The following is a 12,907-nucleotide window of genomic DNA, read 5'->3' as shown; positions in this document are numbered from 1 at the left end:
CGATTTCGGGGCGTCCTGAAACCAAGACAGTCTTTGACATTAATACAATCTGTGTATCCTTCCCAACTAGTACCCGATTTAGGGGCGTCCTGAAACCAAGACAGTCTTTGACATTAATACAATCTGTGTATCCTTCCCAACTAGTACCCGATTTAGGGGCGTCCTGAAACCAAGACAGTCTTTGACATTAATACAATCTGTGTATCCTTCCCAACTAGTACCCGATTTAGGGGCGTCCTGAAACCAAGACAGTCTTTGACATTAATACAATCTGTGTATCCTTCCCAACTAGTACCCGATTTAGGGGCGTCCTGAAACCAAGACAGTCTTTGACATTAATACAATCTGTGTATCCTTCCCAACTAGTACCCGATTTAGGGGCGTCCTGAAACCAAGACAGTCTTTGACATTAATACAATCTGTGTGTCCTTCCCAACTAGTGCCCGATTTAGGGGCGTCCTGAAACCAAGACAGTCTTTGACATTAATACAATCTGTGTATCCTTCCCAACTAGTACCCGATTTAGGGGCGTCCTGAAACCAAGACAGTCTTTGACATTAATACAATCTGTGTATCCTTCCCAACTAGTACCCGATTTAGGGGCGTCCTGAAACCAAGACAGTCTTTGACATTAATACAATCTGTGTATCCTTCCCAACTAGTACCCGATTTAGGGGCGTCCTGAAATCAAGACAGTCTTTGACATTAATACAATCTGTGTGTCCTTCCCAACTAGTACCCGATTTCGGGGCGTCCTGAAACCAAGACAGTCTTTGACATTAATACAATCTGTGTGTCCTTCCCAACTAGTGCCCGATTTAGGGGCGTCCTGAAACCAAGACAGTCTTTGACATTAATACAATCTGTGTATCCTTCCCAACTAGTACCCGATTTAGGGGCGTCCTGAAACCAAGACAGTCTTTGACATTAATACAATCTGTGTATCCTTCCCAACTAGTACCCGATTTAGGGGCGTCCTGAAACCAAGACAGTCTTTGACATTAATACAATCTGTGTATCCTTCCCAACTAGTACCCGATTTAGGGGCGTCCTGAAACCAAGACAGTCTTTGACATTAATACAATCTGTGTATCCTTCCCAACTAGTACCCGATTTAGGGGCGTCCTGAAACCAAGACAGTCTTTGACATTAATACAATCTGTGTATCCTTCCCAACTAGTACCCGATTTAGGGGCGTCCTGAAACCAAGACAGTCTTTGACATTAATACAATCTGTGTATCCTTCCCAACTAGTACCCGATTTAGGGGCGTCCTGAAACCAAGACAGTCTTTGACATTAATACAATCTGTGTGTCCTTCCCAACTAGTGCCCGATTTAGGGGCGTCCTGAAACCAAGACAGTCTTTGACATTAATACAATCTGTGTATCCTTCCCAACTAGTACCCGATTTAGGGGCGTCCTGAAACCAAGACAGTCTTTGACATTAATACAATCTGTGTGTCCTTCCCAACTAGTGCCCGATTTAGGGGCGTCCTGAAACCAAGACAGTCTTTGACATTAATACAATCTGTGTATCCTTCCCAACTAGTACCCGATTTAGGGGCGTCCTGAAACCAAGACAGTCTTTGACATTAATACAATCTGTGTATCCTTCCCAACTAGTACCCGATTTAGGGGCGTCCTGAAACCAAGACAGTCTTTGACATTAATACAATCTGTGTATCCTTCCCAACTAGTACCCGATTTAGGGGCGTCCTGAAACCAAGACAGTCTTTGACATTAATACAATCTGTGTATCCTTCCCAACTAGTACCCGATTTAGGGGCGTCCTGAAACCAAGACAGTCTTTGACATTAATACAATCTGTGTGTCCTTCCCAACTAGTGCCCGATTTAGGGGCGTCCTGAAATCAAGACAGTCTTTGACATTAATACAATCTGTGTATCCTTCCCAACTAGTACCCGATTTAGGGGCGTCCTGAAATCAAGACAGTCTTTGACATTAATACAATCTGTGTATCCTTCCCAACTAGTACCCGATTTAGGGGCGTCCTGAAACCAAGACAGTCTTTGACATTAATACAATCTGTGTATCCTTCCCAACTAGTACCCGATTTAGGGGCGTCCTGAAACCAAGACAGTCTTTGACATTAATACAATCTGTGTATCCTTCCCAACTAGTACCCGATTTAGGGGCGTCCTGAAACCAAGACAGTCTTTGACATTAATACAATCTGTGTATCCTTCCCAACTAGTACCCGATTTAGGGGCGTCCTGAAACCAAGACAGTCTTTGACATTAATACAATCTGTGTATCCTTCCCAACTAGTACCCGATTTAGGGGCGTCCTGAAACCAAGACAGTCTTTGACATTAATACAATCTGTGTATCCTTCCCAACTAGTACCCGATTTAGGGGCGTCCTGAAACCAAGACAGTCTTTGACATTAATACAATCTGTGTATCCTTCCCAACTAGTACCCGATTTAGGGGCGTCCTGAAACCAAGACAGTCTTTGACATTAATACAATCTGTGTATCCTTCCCAACTAGTACCCGATTTAGGGGCGTCCTGAAACCAAGACAGTCTTTGACATTAATACAATCTGTGTATCCTTCCCAACTAGTACCCGATTTAGGGGCGTCCTGAAACCAAGACAGTCTTTGACATTAATACAATCTGTGTATCCTTCCCAACTAGTACCCGATTTAGGGGCGTCCTGAAACCAAGACAGTCTTTGACATTAATACAATCTGTGTATCCTTCCCAACTAGTACCCGATTTAGGGGCGTCCTGAAATCAAGACAGTCTTTGACATTAATACAATTTGTGTGTCCTTCCTGACAAGAGATTTTATCAGAACCGTATATTGCTACTCCTCCTAAAACAACAAACGGACTCCTTCTGTCAAAGACAGTGGCAGAGACAGAGAAACATTACAAGGACAGAGCACAAAATATCTGACGTGGGACCCAAAGGGGTCGCGACCCACAGGGTGAGAACTGCAGTCCTGAAGGCTTGTTCTCCTGTGAGACACGTCCCTTACGGTCAGCTGTTTCGAAGGTCGTATCTGGGAGAGCTGAACCCAACTGCTGAAACACCATTTATTTTAAAGTCTTTATAAATGAAACTAAATCTCAGCCTTATACAATGTTTATTAACTATAAATGTGAAATAGGTGGAAATGTTTTCAAGGCAGTAGTTATTTAAAAAATCTAAATTTAGAAGAATAATGCTCTGCTCTTCAAGAACCCAACAGGTGAAGCAGCGGCAGACAGTAGAGATCCCAGGAAGAGGACTCACGCCGGAGTCACGCAGCTAGTTACACCGGAGAGGGGTCACTCGGGCCTCCGCCCTCCTCCCAGCACTGATGAACTTCTGACTACAGGAAGTAAGATTCTGACTGCCTGTTATTTGGTCTAAAGCAGGCTGTGGGTGACAAGGCCGTCAGCGGGCACACGCGTCTCAGGGTCTGCTAGTGCAGTCCTTGAGAGGAAGACGACACCCGAGCGGACGTGACGAGAGGGCCGTGGGAGGGCAGCTCTCCCAGCAGTCTGCAGCTCCTCACGCTCGACCCACACACAGCATCATCCTTTTCTCCCAAGTTCACCTCAAGAGCATCCAGAAAACGTATCTGCAGAGTTTGAAAAGACCACCGAGGAGCACTGGCTAAAAAGCACCAGAGGGGTAGATCTTTGGAGCCAGGCAATGAAATTTCTTGTTTATAGAAAGTAAACATTAAATGGAATGGAATTATTTTTCTGCCTAAGTAGTTTTAAGTTCTAGAGATGTCAGAAAGTTGGGGAAAGTTTTGAGATAACCAATAAATAAATAAATAAATTTAAAAAAAAGAAAGAAAAAATTGAATCAAAGAGGACAATTACTGAATGTTGTAGCGTGGGTAAATTAATAACTGGCAATAGCATGAAAGAAATTAACTTGGGAAGATAACGTCACCATAATGAACTGTGGATAGGCTGGTACAAGACAGCTGACTGTCTCTGCTGGTAAGGGCGCTTGGCACCAAGCCTGGCACTATCTAGACACCTGGGTCAGATCCCTGGGACTCACTTGGTGGGCAGATAATCAACTCCTACAAGCTGTTCTCTGATCTCCACATGTACAACAGGGGCACCCTCCCCCAAACCAGCAAACCAGCAAACAACCCACTAAGTGTATGAAAGTCACACAAGCATGGGTGTGCACGGACACCTACTGATCGACGCCACACTATCCGTCAAGACCGTAGGACAGAGCTGGGTGTGGCGGCCGAGGCAGAGGAACCTGAACTGGAGCTAGCCTGGTCTATGCAGCAAGTCCCGGCACAGACAACAGAGATACACAGTGAGACCCTGTCCCCCGCAAAAAAGACTGTAAAACAATATGTATTGGTAATGGTGGGAAATATTTCAATACTAACACTCAAGTGTTGAAAGTAATATAACACAGGTCTATGTGCATTTATGTAAGGCCAAACTGTGTACCTCATTTGCATAATGCTTTTTATAATGGTGTGCCTTTCTATTTCGAAGACTGCTTTCAGACGCTCTGTCCACATGGCAGCGCGGGGAGTACCCCGCCTCAGGACCTTCCTCGCTGGAGACTTCATCTGACACATTTGCTGTCTTCCTCTGGGTATCCTGTTGGAGCCGAAAGAGGGAACTGTAAGTAATTCCATGATGTCTGAGCTTTGAGACAGCAATTTCTAAAGATTATACAATACAGATATCACATATACCTTCAAAACATCAAATACCAAAAAACAGATTAGAACTACATAATTTTCTGAAAAAATATTTTATGTTAGCAATTATACTCTTAAACATTATCTTTTAAAAGCAATTCAAGTAATTTATCCAATATTATTCTGTAACTTTTGTGCGGGAAAGGATCTGAAATACCTTACAGAAATACGAATAAGACACAAATATAAGAGAGGCCAGTGGAAAGAGGCTGAAAGGCCTTAGGAAAAAAATCATATTTAATCAAGCTACCTGGTCAATTAAAAGGCCCATCACTAACTTAATAAAAGTTATGGGATGAGAACCGAGCAGTCGGATGAGCGTACGATCAACCGTTAGGGACACTCGTACTTCCGACAGTCTGAGACGGAGAGACTTAAGAAGGCTGAGCTGCACCCACGCTCTTCCCGATACCTTCACAGGTAATATGTACGGAGCATGCCCTGGGAACCGTGTGAGCTGCATGGCTGCACCCACGCTCTTCCAGATACCTTCACAGGTAATATGTACGGAGCATGCCCTGGGAACCGTGTGAGCCGTATGACACACGGCATGTTCATACTACCAGACAGCTAACACCGAGTAATCAAAACTTGCAGCCAGACTGAACTCCAGACTCATGATGACTCCCAGACGATACTACAAAGCAGAAGTACATTCACCTAGAAAAACTCAGAAAATCCTTTCGCCTCCTTCAACACAAAAATGCCCGTGCTCATATTCCGAGTGCTGGGATTAAAGATGCGCACCCTCACGGTGGCCCACAACGTCTGTGACTCTAGTTAATTCCAGACAATCTGATGCCTTCTCCTGACCTCTGCAGACCCGAGGCACACAAACGGAGCACATACATACATACAAATGCGCAGGCAAATAAATTATACATGAAATAATATAGATTATACACATAAAAGAAACACATCAAGTAAAATAACGAAATCTTTTCACAACAGTTTTAGGACGTGTCTAGAGCTGTGTGGGTCTATCTCTAGGTTTTCTATCATACTCCATGGTCCACAAGTCTGTTTTTGTGGAAGCAGCAGGCTGCTTTTTCACTATGGCTGGGTGGTACAGTTTGAGACCAGGTAACATGATGCCTCTAGCCATGTTCTTTTGCTTAGGAATGGCTTGGTTATCCATAGTCTTTTGATCTCCCTATGAATTTTAGGATTTATGCCCCTTCCCCGGCTCTATAAAGAATTTCCCTACAATTTTAATGAGGATTTCATCAAATGTAGATTATTCTGGTCGTCTAGCCATTTTTACAGTATTTAACACTGTCAATTCAGGAGCACAGGTCTTCCCACTGTAAAGCGATCTTCAATTTCTTTTTATGGTATCACAAGTTCTCCTGACTTCAAGGTCATCCCTATTATCTATGGAAGTTCCCAGACCAATCCCAGAGGAAACATTTCACTTGAGAGCACTTCATGTTGGTGGACATAAAATCACGCAAACTCACACTGACACTGACTTTGGCACGGACGCTCCTTGGAGTCCGGGTGGCCCAGGCTGTGTCTTCCGCCCGAATGGTTTCACACTGAGGCTCGTGGTCCTGTGTTCCCTCCTCACTGCTCTTCACAGCCCTTCTCCCGTCCAGGGACACATAGCCATTGTCAGTCTCGGTGGACTTGTCAATTGAGTTCTTTGCTTTCTTCGACCTAGAAACAAATAGGTACAGAAATGCTATGTTATGTGTACTTAGTGTCAGAGTTTAGTTTCTATCAAACCATCCAGAATAAGCTAATTATAGAAAGCAGTATTTTTCAGAATTTTAATGGCTGTCTTTGTTTTGTTTACAGTAAATGAGAAATAATATCAGATAAAATAGCGAGTTTAGTTTATGGTAGGTCTTGAGGTCTTACATATAGCAATTCACAAAGAAAAGTCCTAATTTACCAAAGAATTCTTTGCCTGGTGTTTGGACAATGTCTAGAATGAAAATTTTGCCCAATTTGTTGGTGTTAATGTATTTTAAGCTTTTATTTCCAAAAGATTATCTTTGTAAATTCATTAGATAAGTTATAATAGTGACTTAATACATCCCAAATATTTTACCTTTGGTATACGTAAGTTTTTGGTAAGTTCCTTTTAATGTACAACAGAAACATGAAACCTTCTGTAGCATAAAAATATAAGGAAAAGGAACACTTAATTAAAAATTATAAATCTGGCAATAGGATAAGTGGAGAACATAAAATTAAGAAGTAAACTCTTCCCCCTACCAAAAGAATCTCTCGGAAAAAATAATGACCATGTTGTTTTTAGAACCTATAAGGACTAAGGATATTGATTTGTTGGAATAAAATATTTATAAATTACAATGTAGGAAATAATAATTTTAGCAGGCAGATGTTTTAGGAGTCTTAAAAGATTACAATAGGTGAATGTAGCTCCCAAGGGAAACCATTTGGAGAGATGTGAATCCTGCAGTAGAAAGTGCACCACGTGCAGATTAAATCAGCATAAAATAGTTTAAAACAATTTTACTTAATAACTCCCCTTTAATTTTCCTAGAGCATATTTTGTAAGAAAGGAAAAATAAAATTAGTTCAATACTTTTCTGTAGACAGCATTTTCAGGGCACTTTAGTCTAGACCCTGGTGACACAGTTTAGTGGGGCCCTGCCTAAAAACTGAGGAGGTGGCCGAAAGAACACACGGGGCATGAAGGGGAAGAGACTCGGTGAGAGGGGCTGCAAGAGGGATGGAGGTCACACAGGGGTGGATAAAGAGTCTCCTCAAACACTGTTCACAAATGCCAAACTGTGCATGCTAATTACACGTTTAAAATTAACTTTAATTAATTAAAAAATTGAGTACTAGGTGGAGCCTTAGAAGTCATCTATTCTAATTGCTGATTTTGGAATCAGGGAATAACAGGAAGAGGTCACAGGCAGAACAGTGTAGCCAGTTTGAAGCCAGCTGCAATAGAAACCACTCCCTGAACACGAGACGACATGGTTCTCCGCAGCACCTTCACTGCTTCCTCATCGGACACTGCCTGTTAGGGCTTCTCCTGACAATTCTGTTAGAACACAGGAGGCTTCTGTCTCATACAAAGAAGGCCATCTCCTTCCTGCTCTCCTGCATAAGTCCTGACAGAAACGGACAGGCCGTATGTCCATACGCTCTACCCAGCTCCAGTACTTCTATTCAGAATACACATCCAGGGAGCTGCAGGACATGGAAGCCCGACCTCACGCTCTCTGTGTGACATGAAATCCGAGGGAAAATGAGCTTAAGATTGAACGGTAAAGAAAATGGGTTACGGTGGAAAGGAGGCTTAGGAAAACAGGATTCAAATTCAAGGAGGGGCACAAAGGTACCTTGAACCTTCTCAGCCTATAGGTAAGGATATTACGCTATTAATAATTCCCTCTATTTCTCTACTATGTGATATGCAGGTGTTGATTAAAAAAAGCGAAGTACCTCGAGATTCAAATAAACTCGCAGTATGCTGGAGAGGTATTCGTGACGGCTGATGGAAATTAAAGTAGACTGAGAAGGGAAAGGGATGGTAACGAAGTACGAACACTAGAAAGCAGATGCAAGAACCAGCTCCACCAAAGAGAGGCCTGGGAGCCAGCAGGCAAGCAAGAAAGAGAAGTGAAAACACTCAGAGTGAGTGGGCTCCCTCCGTGGAGCCTAGTGACGCGCTCCACCGTAACGCCTTGTCCCAGCACGGACAGGGTATGCTGGGAATGAGAACCAGCAGAACACGCGCCACGTGACCTTCCAGGCACTCATCAACACCTCCCCTCCTTTATGCTTCTCCAATCTCCAAGCTGCTTTTCTTAGAACACTGAGACACTGAGGAGACACGAACAGTAAGTCACTAAGCTATAGTAGCTAATTGATGTTTCTTATTAACCGATTGCAGACAAATCACTACACCAGCTGTAAGGACAAGAAGAAAATATTAAATGTAAGCACCTCCCACGCAGACAAAAATACAAGCAGGCAGTCTGACACTTGAACGGCTAGGACGGACAGCAGAGGAGGCCGGCAACAGTGGATGGCAGCTAACTGTGGGAACCACGTGAAGGCAGAAGGCCATATGCATCCTGGCAGACCAGAAGACAGGCTACCCACAGAAAATTCATCGTGTATGTAAACATACTGAGGGCTGCTGCTGCTGAAGATACAGAAATAGAAAAAAAGAAAGGGCTGGCAAGATGGCTGAGTGGTTAAGAGCCTTGGATGTTCTTCCAGAGGACCTGGGTTTAGATCCCAACCCTGGCAGGGCAGCTAACTGTGACTCCAGTCCCAGAGGACTGAATGCCCTCTTCTAGCCCCATAGGCTCTGCATGCGAGCTGTGCACGGACATGCATGCAAATAAAACACCCATACACATTTAATTAAAAAAAAAAAAAACAAGGAAAGAAAAAGGATGCACTGAGTGGTACTGGGGCTTGGAGCCACCACTGAAAATTCATAGCTAGCGCACGCATGTGAGAGGAACAGAACTATACTATACCTATTCATATATGACAATAGACATGCTTTGACTGGCAGGTGCAGAGTTGAATAACACTTCTCTAAAACACTTTTATCCACTCTGAACACCCGACTAGCATCCTGCACCCAGACTTTGGGTTCTAAACACATTCTCCCTGAAGAAGTGGCTGATTTCAGGCCTGGAGTCGAGGACGCACAAGCTGAACCAGGAACATTCTGGTGTGTTAGCGCAGATCACAGGAAGGAGCTGTTAAAAAGTCAAGGACACTGCCCAGAGGCCACCACTGATCATATGTATGTCAACTGAGTCACGGAAATAAATGATGAGGTAGTAACAAAACAGAGGTTCCCGAGTATAATAAGCAAGGGGAGGTGTCACCCTGAAGAAAACTGTCAGCTAATAAAGGCGTGTTGATGGAGCTGGAAAAGAACCATGTAGAAACCCCATCATTCACACAAAAATCAAAGGCTCCTCAGCCAAGACAGTGAACGTTGTACAGTAACAGATTACTGTCTGCCACATGTAGGCTTCCTCAATGCTTTCGCTCTCCTCTTGAGGTCCCCTACCTCATGTTACAGGCTATGTCCCCCTTTACAGTCCCTTACTTAGAGTCACATACATTTCAAATGTTAGAGTCCACATGAGACAGAACACGCAATTTCTATCTTCTGAGACAGGGCCACTTCGCTTAATAGAACCTTTTGTATTTCCATCCATTTTTCTCCAAATTTCCGTTTTTCTTAACAGCCAAACCAAGTTCCACTATGAAACACGGCACATTTTCATTATCCAGTCTTCTGTTAGCAGACACGCGGCTGGCTCCTTTCTGCTGCTGTGAATAATGCAGCCGTTACACGAAGAGATGAGGTTGCGTCCTTTGGGAGCAGCCCAGCAGTGGCAGGGCTGGGTCACACAGTACTTCTAGTCCTATTTTGCAGGGAACCTCCACGCTGATTTCCATAGGGCTGCACTTGCTAACAGTCTCGCCAACCGTAAAGACGGGCTCCTTGCTCCCCACAAACCTGGAAGCATTTGTTGCTGCTTATTTTCTTGATGATGGCCATTCTGACTGGGGTGAGATGGGAACTCCAGTGGTTTGAATTCTCCTTTCCCTAGTGGCGAAGGATGTTGAATTTAAGAATAAGAATAACTGGTTATTTGTTTCTTCGTTGAGAACTGACTGGCAGTCTTATGTTTGAGTGCTCATTTCTGTAGATCTTTACGCACTCTTGATAGACCTGTGGGCTGTCTGACAGCTTCCCTTGCTAGCCAGAAACTTCTTAATTTCATATGGTTCTGTATATTAATTAGTGAAACAACTTAAAAGAAATTACCTTATCCATTTTCCAAGAGCTAATTGTATCGGATTACTTACGACTCACTCTGAAGGTCCCCCTGAAATCAATGAGGTCACTCCTTCACAAAGGCACGTCTAGTATCCAGCTCCATCCTAGGGCCCTCTTTCTATTTACAGTTCTGTTTTGGTGGGATATATGTGACTCACCTCTACTAGGCCACCAGCTTCAGTGTTTTGTTACCAGCAAGTAGCACAATGCCTAGTCTGACCAGTACTTAATAAATACGGTTTTTATTAAGAAATAAAATCAGCTATTTTATGAACTGGATTTTTAAATAGAGAATCATCTGTGCATTAAAATGTATAATCTCACTTTTATGGCCAAAGTTCACAGTCCTACCTCTTTAATTTCTGGATGGTGAGACAGCTGTAGAACTTTCTACAGTGCATTATGTTTGGTGCTTAGGATGAAGAAGTCCTGTGTCAAAACTACTCAGAGGGAAAAGAACTTAAAAATATACTAGTTTAATACACTTATTTCTCAAAAGAAAAAAAGTGATTATACTCTAAACGAATGATAAAACTATTACATTTTTCATAGTGAAAACTTTAGCCCACAAACTGGTACAACTTTTAAAGAACTTGCTCCTAAGATGAGCGCTGGTCTAAAATCTAGCGCGTTCACAAGCTTAATGAGTTTCTGGCTATGCCCATCACAGTTCTAAGGAACTAGGAGAGAGACGGGCAACCCTCTTCTCTTCTTGTCTGCAGAAGACAGCTAAGCACCTGCTCTACAGTGAAAAGGACTCGACTACAACCATACTTACCAAAGGCCAAATTTTAATACTTGGACCAAAATTTTCTGGTGGGACTGAACTTACATTATGCATATATTTAATTCCGTAAATAAAATCAGTGCATCAAATCTCTGACTTTCACTTTAGTGTTATACACAATAAACAGAGGTGCAACTCTCTCCACCCACCCACCCCTGCACACATCCCCAGCAGGCCCCTGCCCACGTCCCAGTAAGCAGTGCTCTGGCACTGAACATCACAGCCCTACACAGAAGTCCCAAGAGCAGGTCCATCAGCACGCTAACTAACACGTGATCCATGTCTCATTTTCGGAACGCTTTTAATTCACTAAACCTATCATATAAAGTTAGTCTACTCAAAACCCAGAGCATAATTTCTTTTTGTTGGCCTGCTCTTTGGTAGCATGGCAGATCTTAAAGGCGATGAAAGAAAATTGAGGATTTATTAGAATTCTGACATAGGTACAGAGTTGAAAAACTGCAAACTCAAAATCTAACATTTCCTGTTTAATCTTTTCAATGGGAGCTACATTCCCAATGAAAACAATTCGATGAATTAAAGTACTAAACTTAGAATCTGGGTTAATGTCTATGTTTTTAAATTGACACTTGGCTGATTTAAGTAGTTTTACTTTAAGCACGGAGCATATGCAGACACAACAGTGTAAGACTTAAACATCACTTTTCACTCTGGCCTCTAGAAAACCGTACCGGTCACAGCTATGAACTGCATTGTTTCGATCCCTTCTTCCACTGGTCACATTCACTCAGATACCTAAGTAGAAAAGCCAGTTTTTCTACTTAGTAGAAGTGCGAGGTCGGTACCACTCCTGCAGCCCCTTCCCAAGCTCAGAGCACAGGGCCTAGGACCTCAGAATTCAGTACAGGACCCCTAGAGTTAACATTTTTCCTAGGACTTGATTGTCTTATGCAGGTAAACCAAACCCTAGAGAAACAGTGGAAAGTGCTTCACGTTTAAAGCCCTTAGATGCACAATAGTAATAACACACAGAGTCAGCCCACGGGAGCTGGACCCTGTGGTCAGTGACTGACCGTCCCATCCATTTTCAGGTAACGGACGGACAGAAGAAAAACTGAAGTCTTGGTCTCATCTGAGTGGAAAAACAAGGAAAACTTCTAAAGAGACCAATCGAAAAGCTGTCCATAATATAACAATATCAATTAGAGAAGTCAAAACAACTAACAGATTCCCAGAACTCTGTCTCTATTCTGCTATTTATAATTGCCCCTCCGAAAGTCTTGAGAAATACTTAAGAAACCGATTTTAAACTCTTGCATCTCATGAATGAAAATCTGTTAAATAAAACAAGAGAGATGAGAAGAATAGAGACCAAGTTAAAAACAAATAAAAACAAACCCCTCTTAAGGGAACAGATGATTGGAACAAGTACCATGTTACTGCTGTCAAAATGATTTAGGAAACCATTACAAAAAAAATCATGAACAGTAAAAATAAACACAGGCTACAATTGCTCAATGCATGATAAACTTTATCATAAAACCATAAATACAAACTGATGACAACTCTGTGAAGTAGTTAGCAAAAGATGGTGAGGTTATTAGCAAAGTTGTTGTCTTAAGAAAGGAATTAGTGGCCTGGAGAGATGG

The 12,907-nt window shown here is 42.7% G+C and overlaps 1 protein-coding gene across 6 annotated transcripts in view; it reads right to left on the bottom strand.

The window, feature by feature from the left end:
• Window positions 1-12,907, bottom strand: part of Phtf2 (putative homeodomain transcription factor 2) — a 108,466-nt gene that overhangs the window by 22,970 nt on the left and 72,589 nt on the right. For 4 of the 6 annotated variants that reach the window (XM_087902441.1, XM_085684272.2, XM_087902442.1 and 1 more), the window contains 2 exons: window positions 6,165-6,363; window positions 4,445-4,600 (listed from right to left, as the gene is read on the bottom strand). In XM_087902441.1, coding sequence (XP_087758567.1) covers window positions 4,445-4,600; window positions 6,165-6,363 — 355 coding nt within the window. The remainder of the gene's footprint in view (window positions 1-4,444; window positions 4,601-6,164; window positions 6,364-12,907) is intronic. The other 2 variants (XM_087902443.1, XM_085684274.2) reach the window with 1 other exon arrangement.

The sequence above is a fragment of the Myodes glareolus genome, chromosome 27 (assembly GCF_982192425.1).
Source record: "Myodes glareolus chromosome 27, mMyoGla1.1, whole genome shotgun sequence".
NCBI lineage: Eukaryota > Metazoa > Chordata > Mammalia > Rodentia > Cricetidae > Myodes > Myodes glareolus.
The sequence above is the reverse complement of the archived record's forward strand: the minus strand, read 5'-3'. Positions and strand labels throughout refer to the sequence as shown.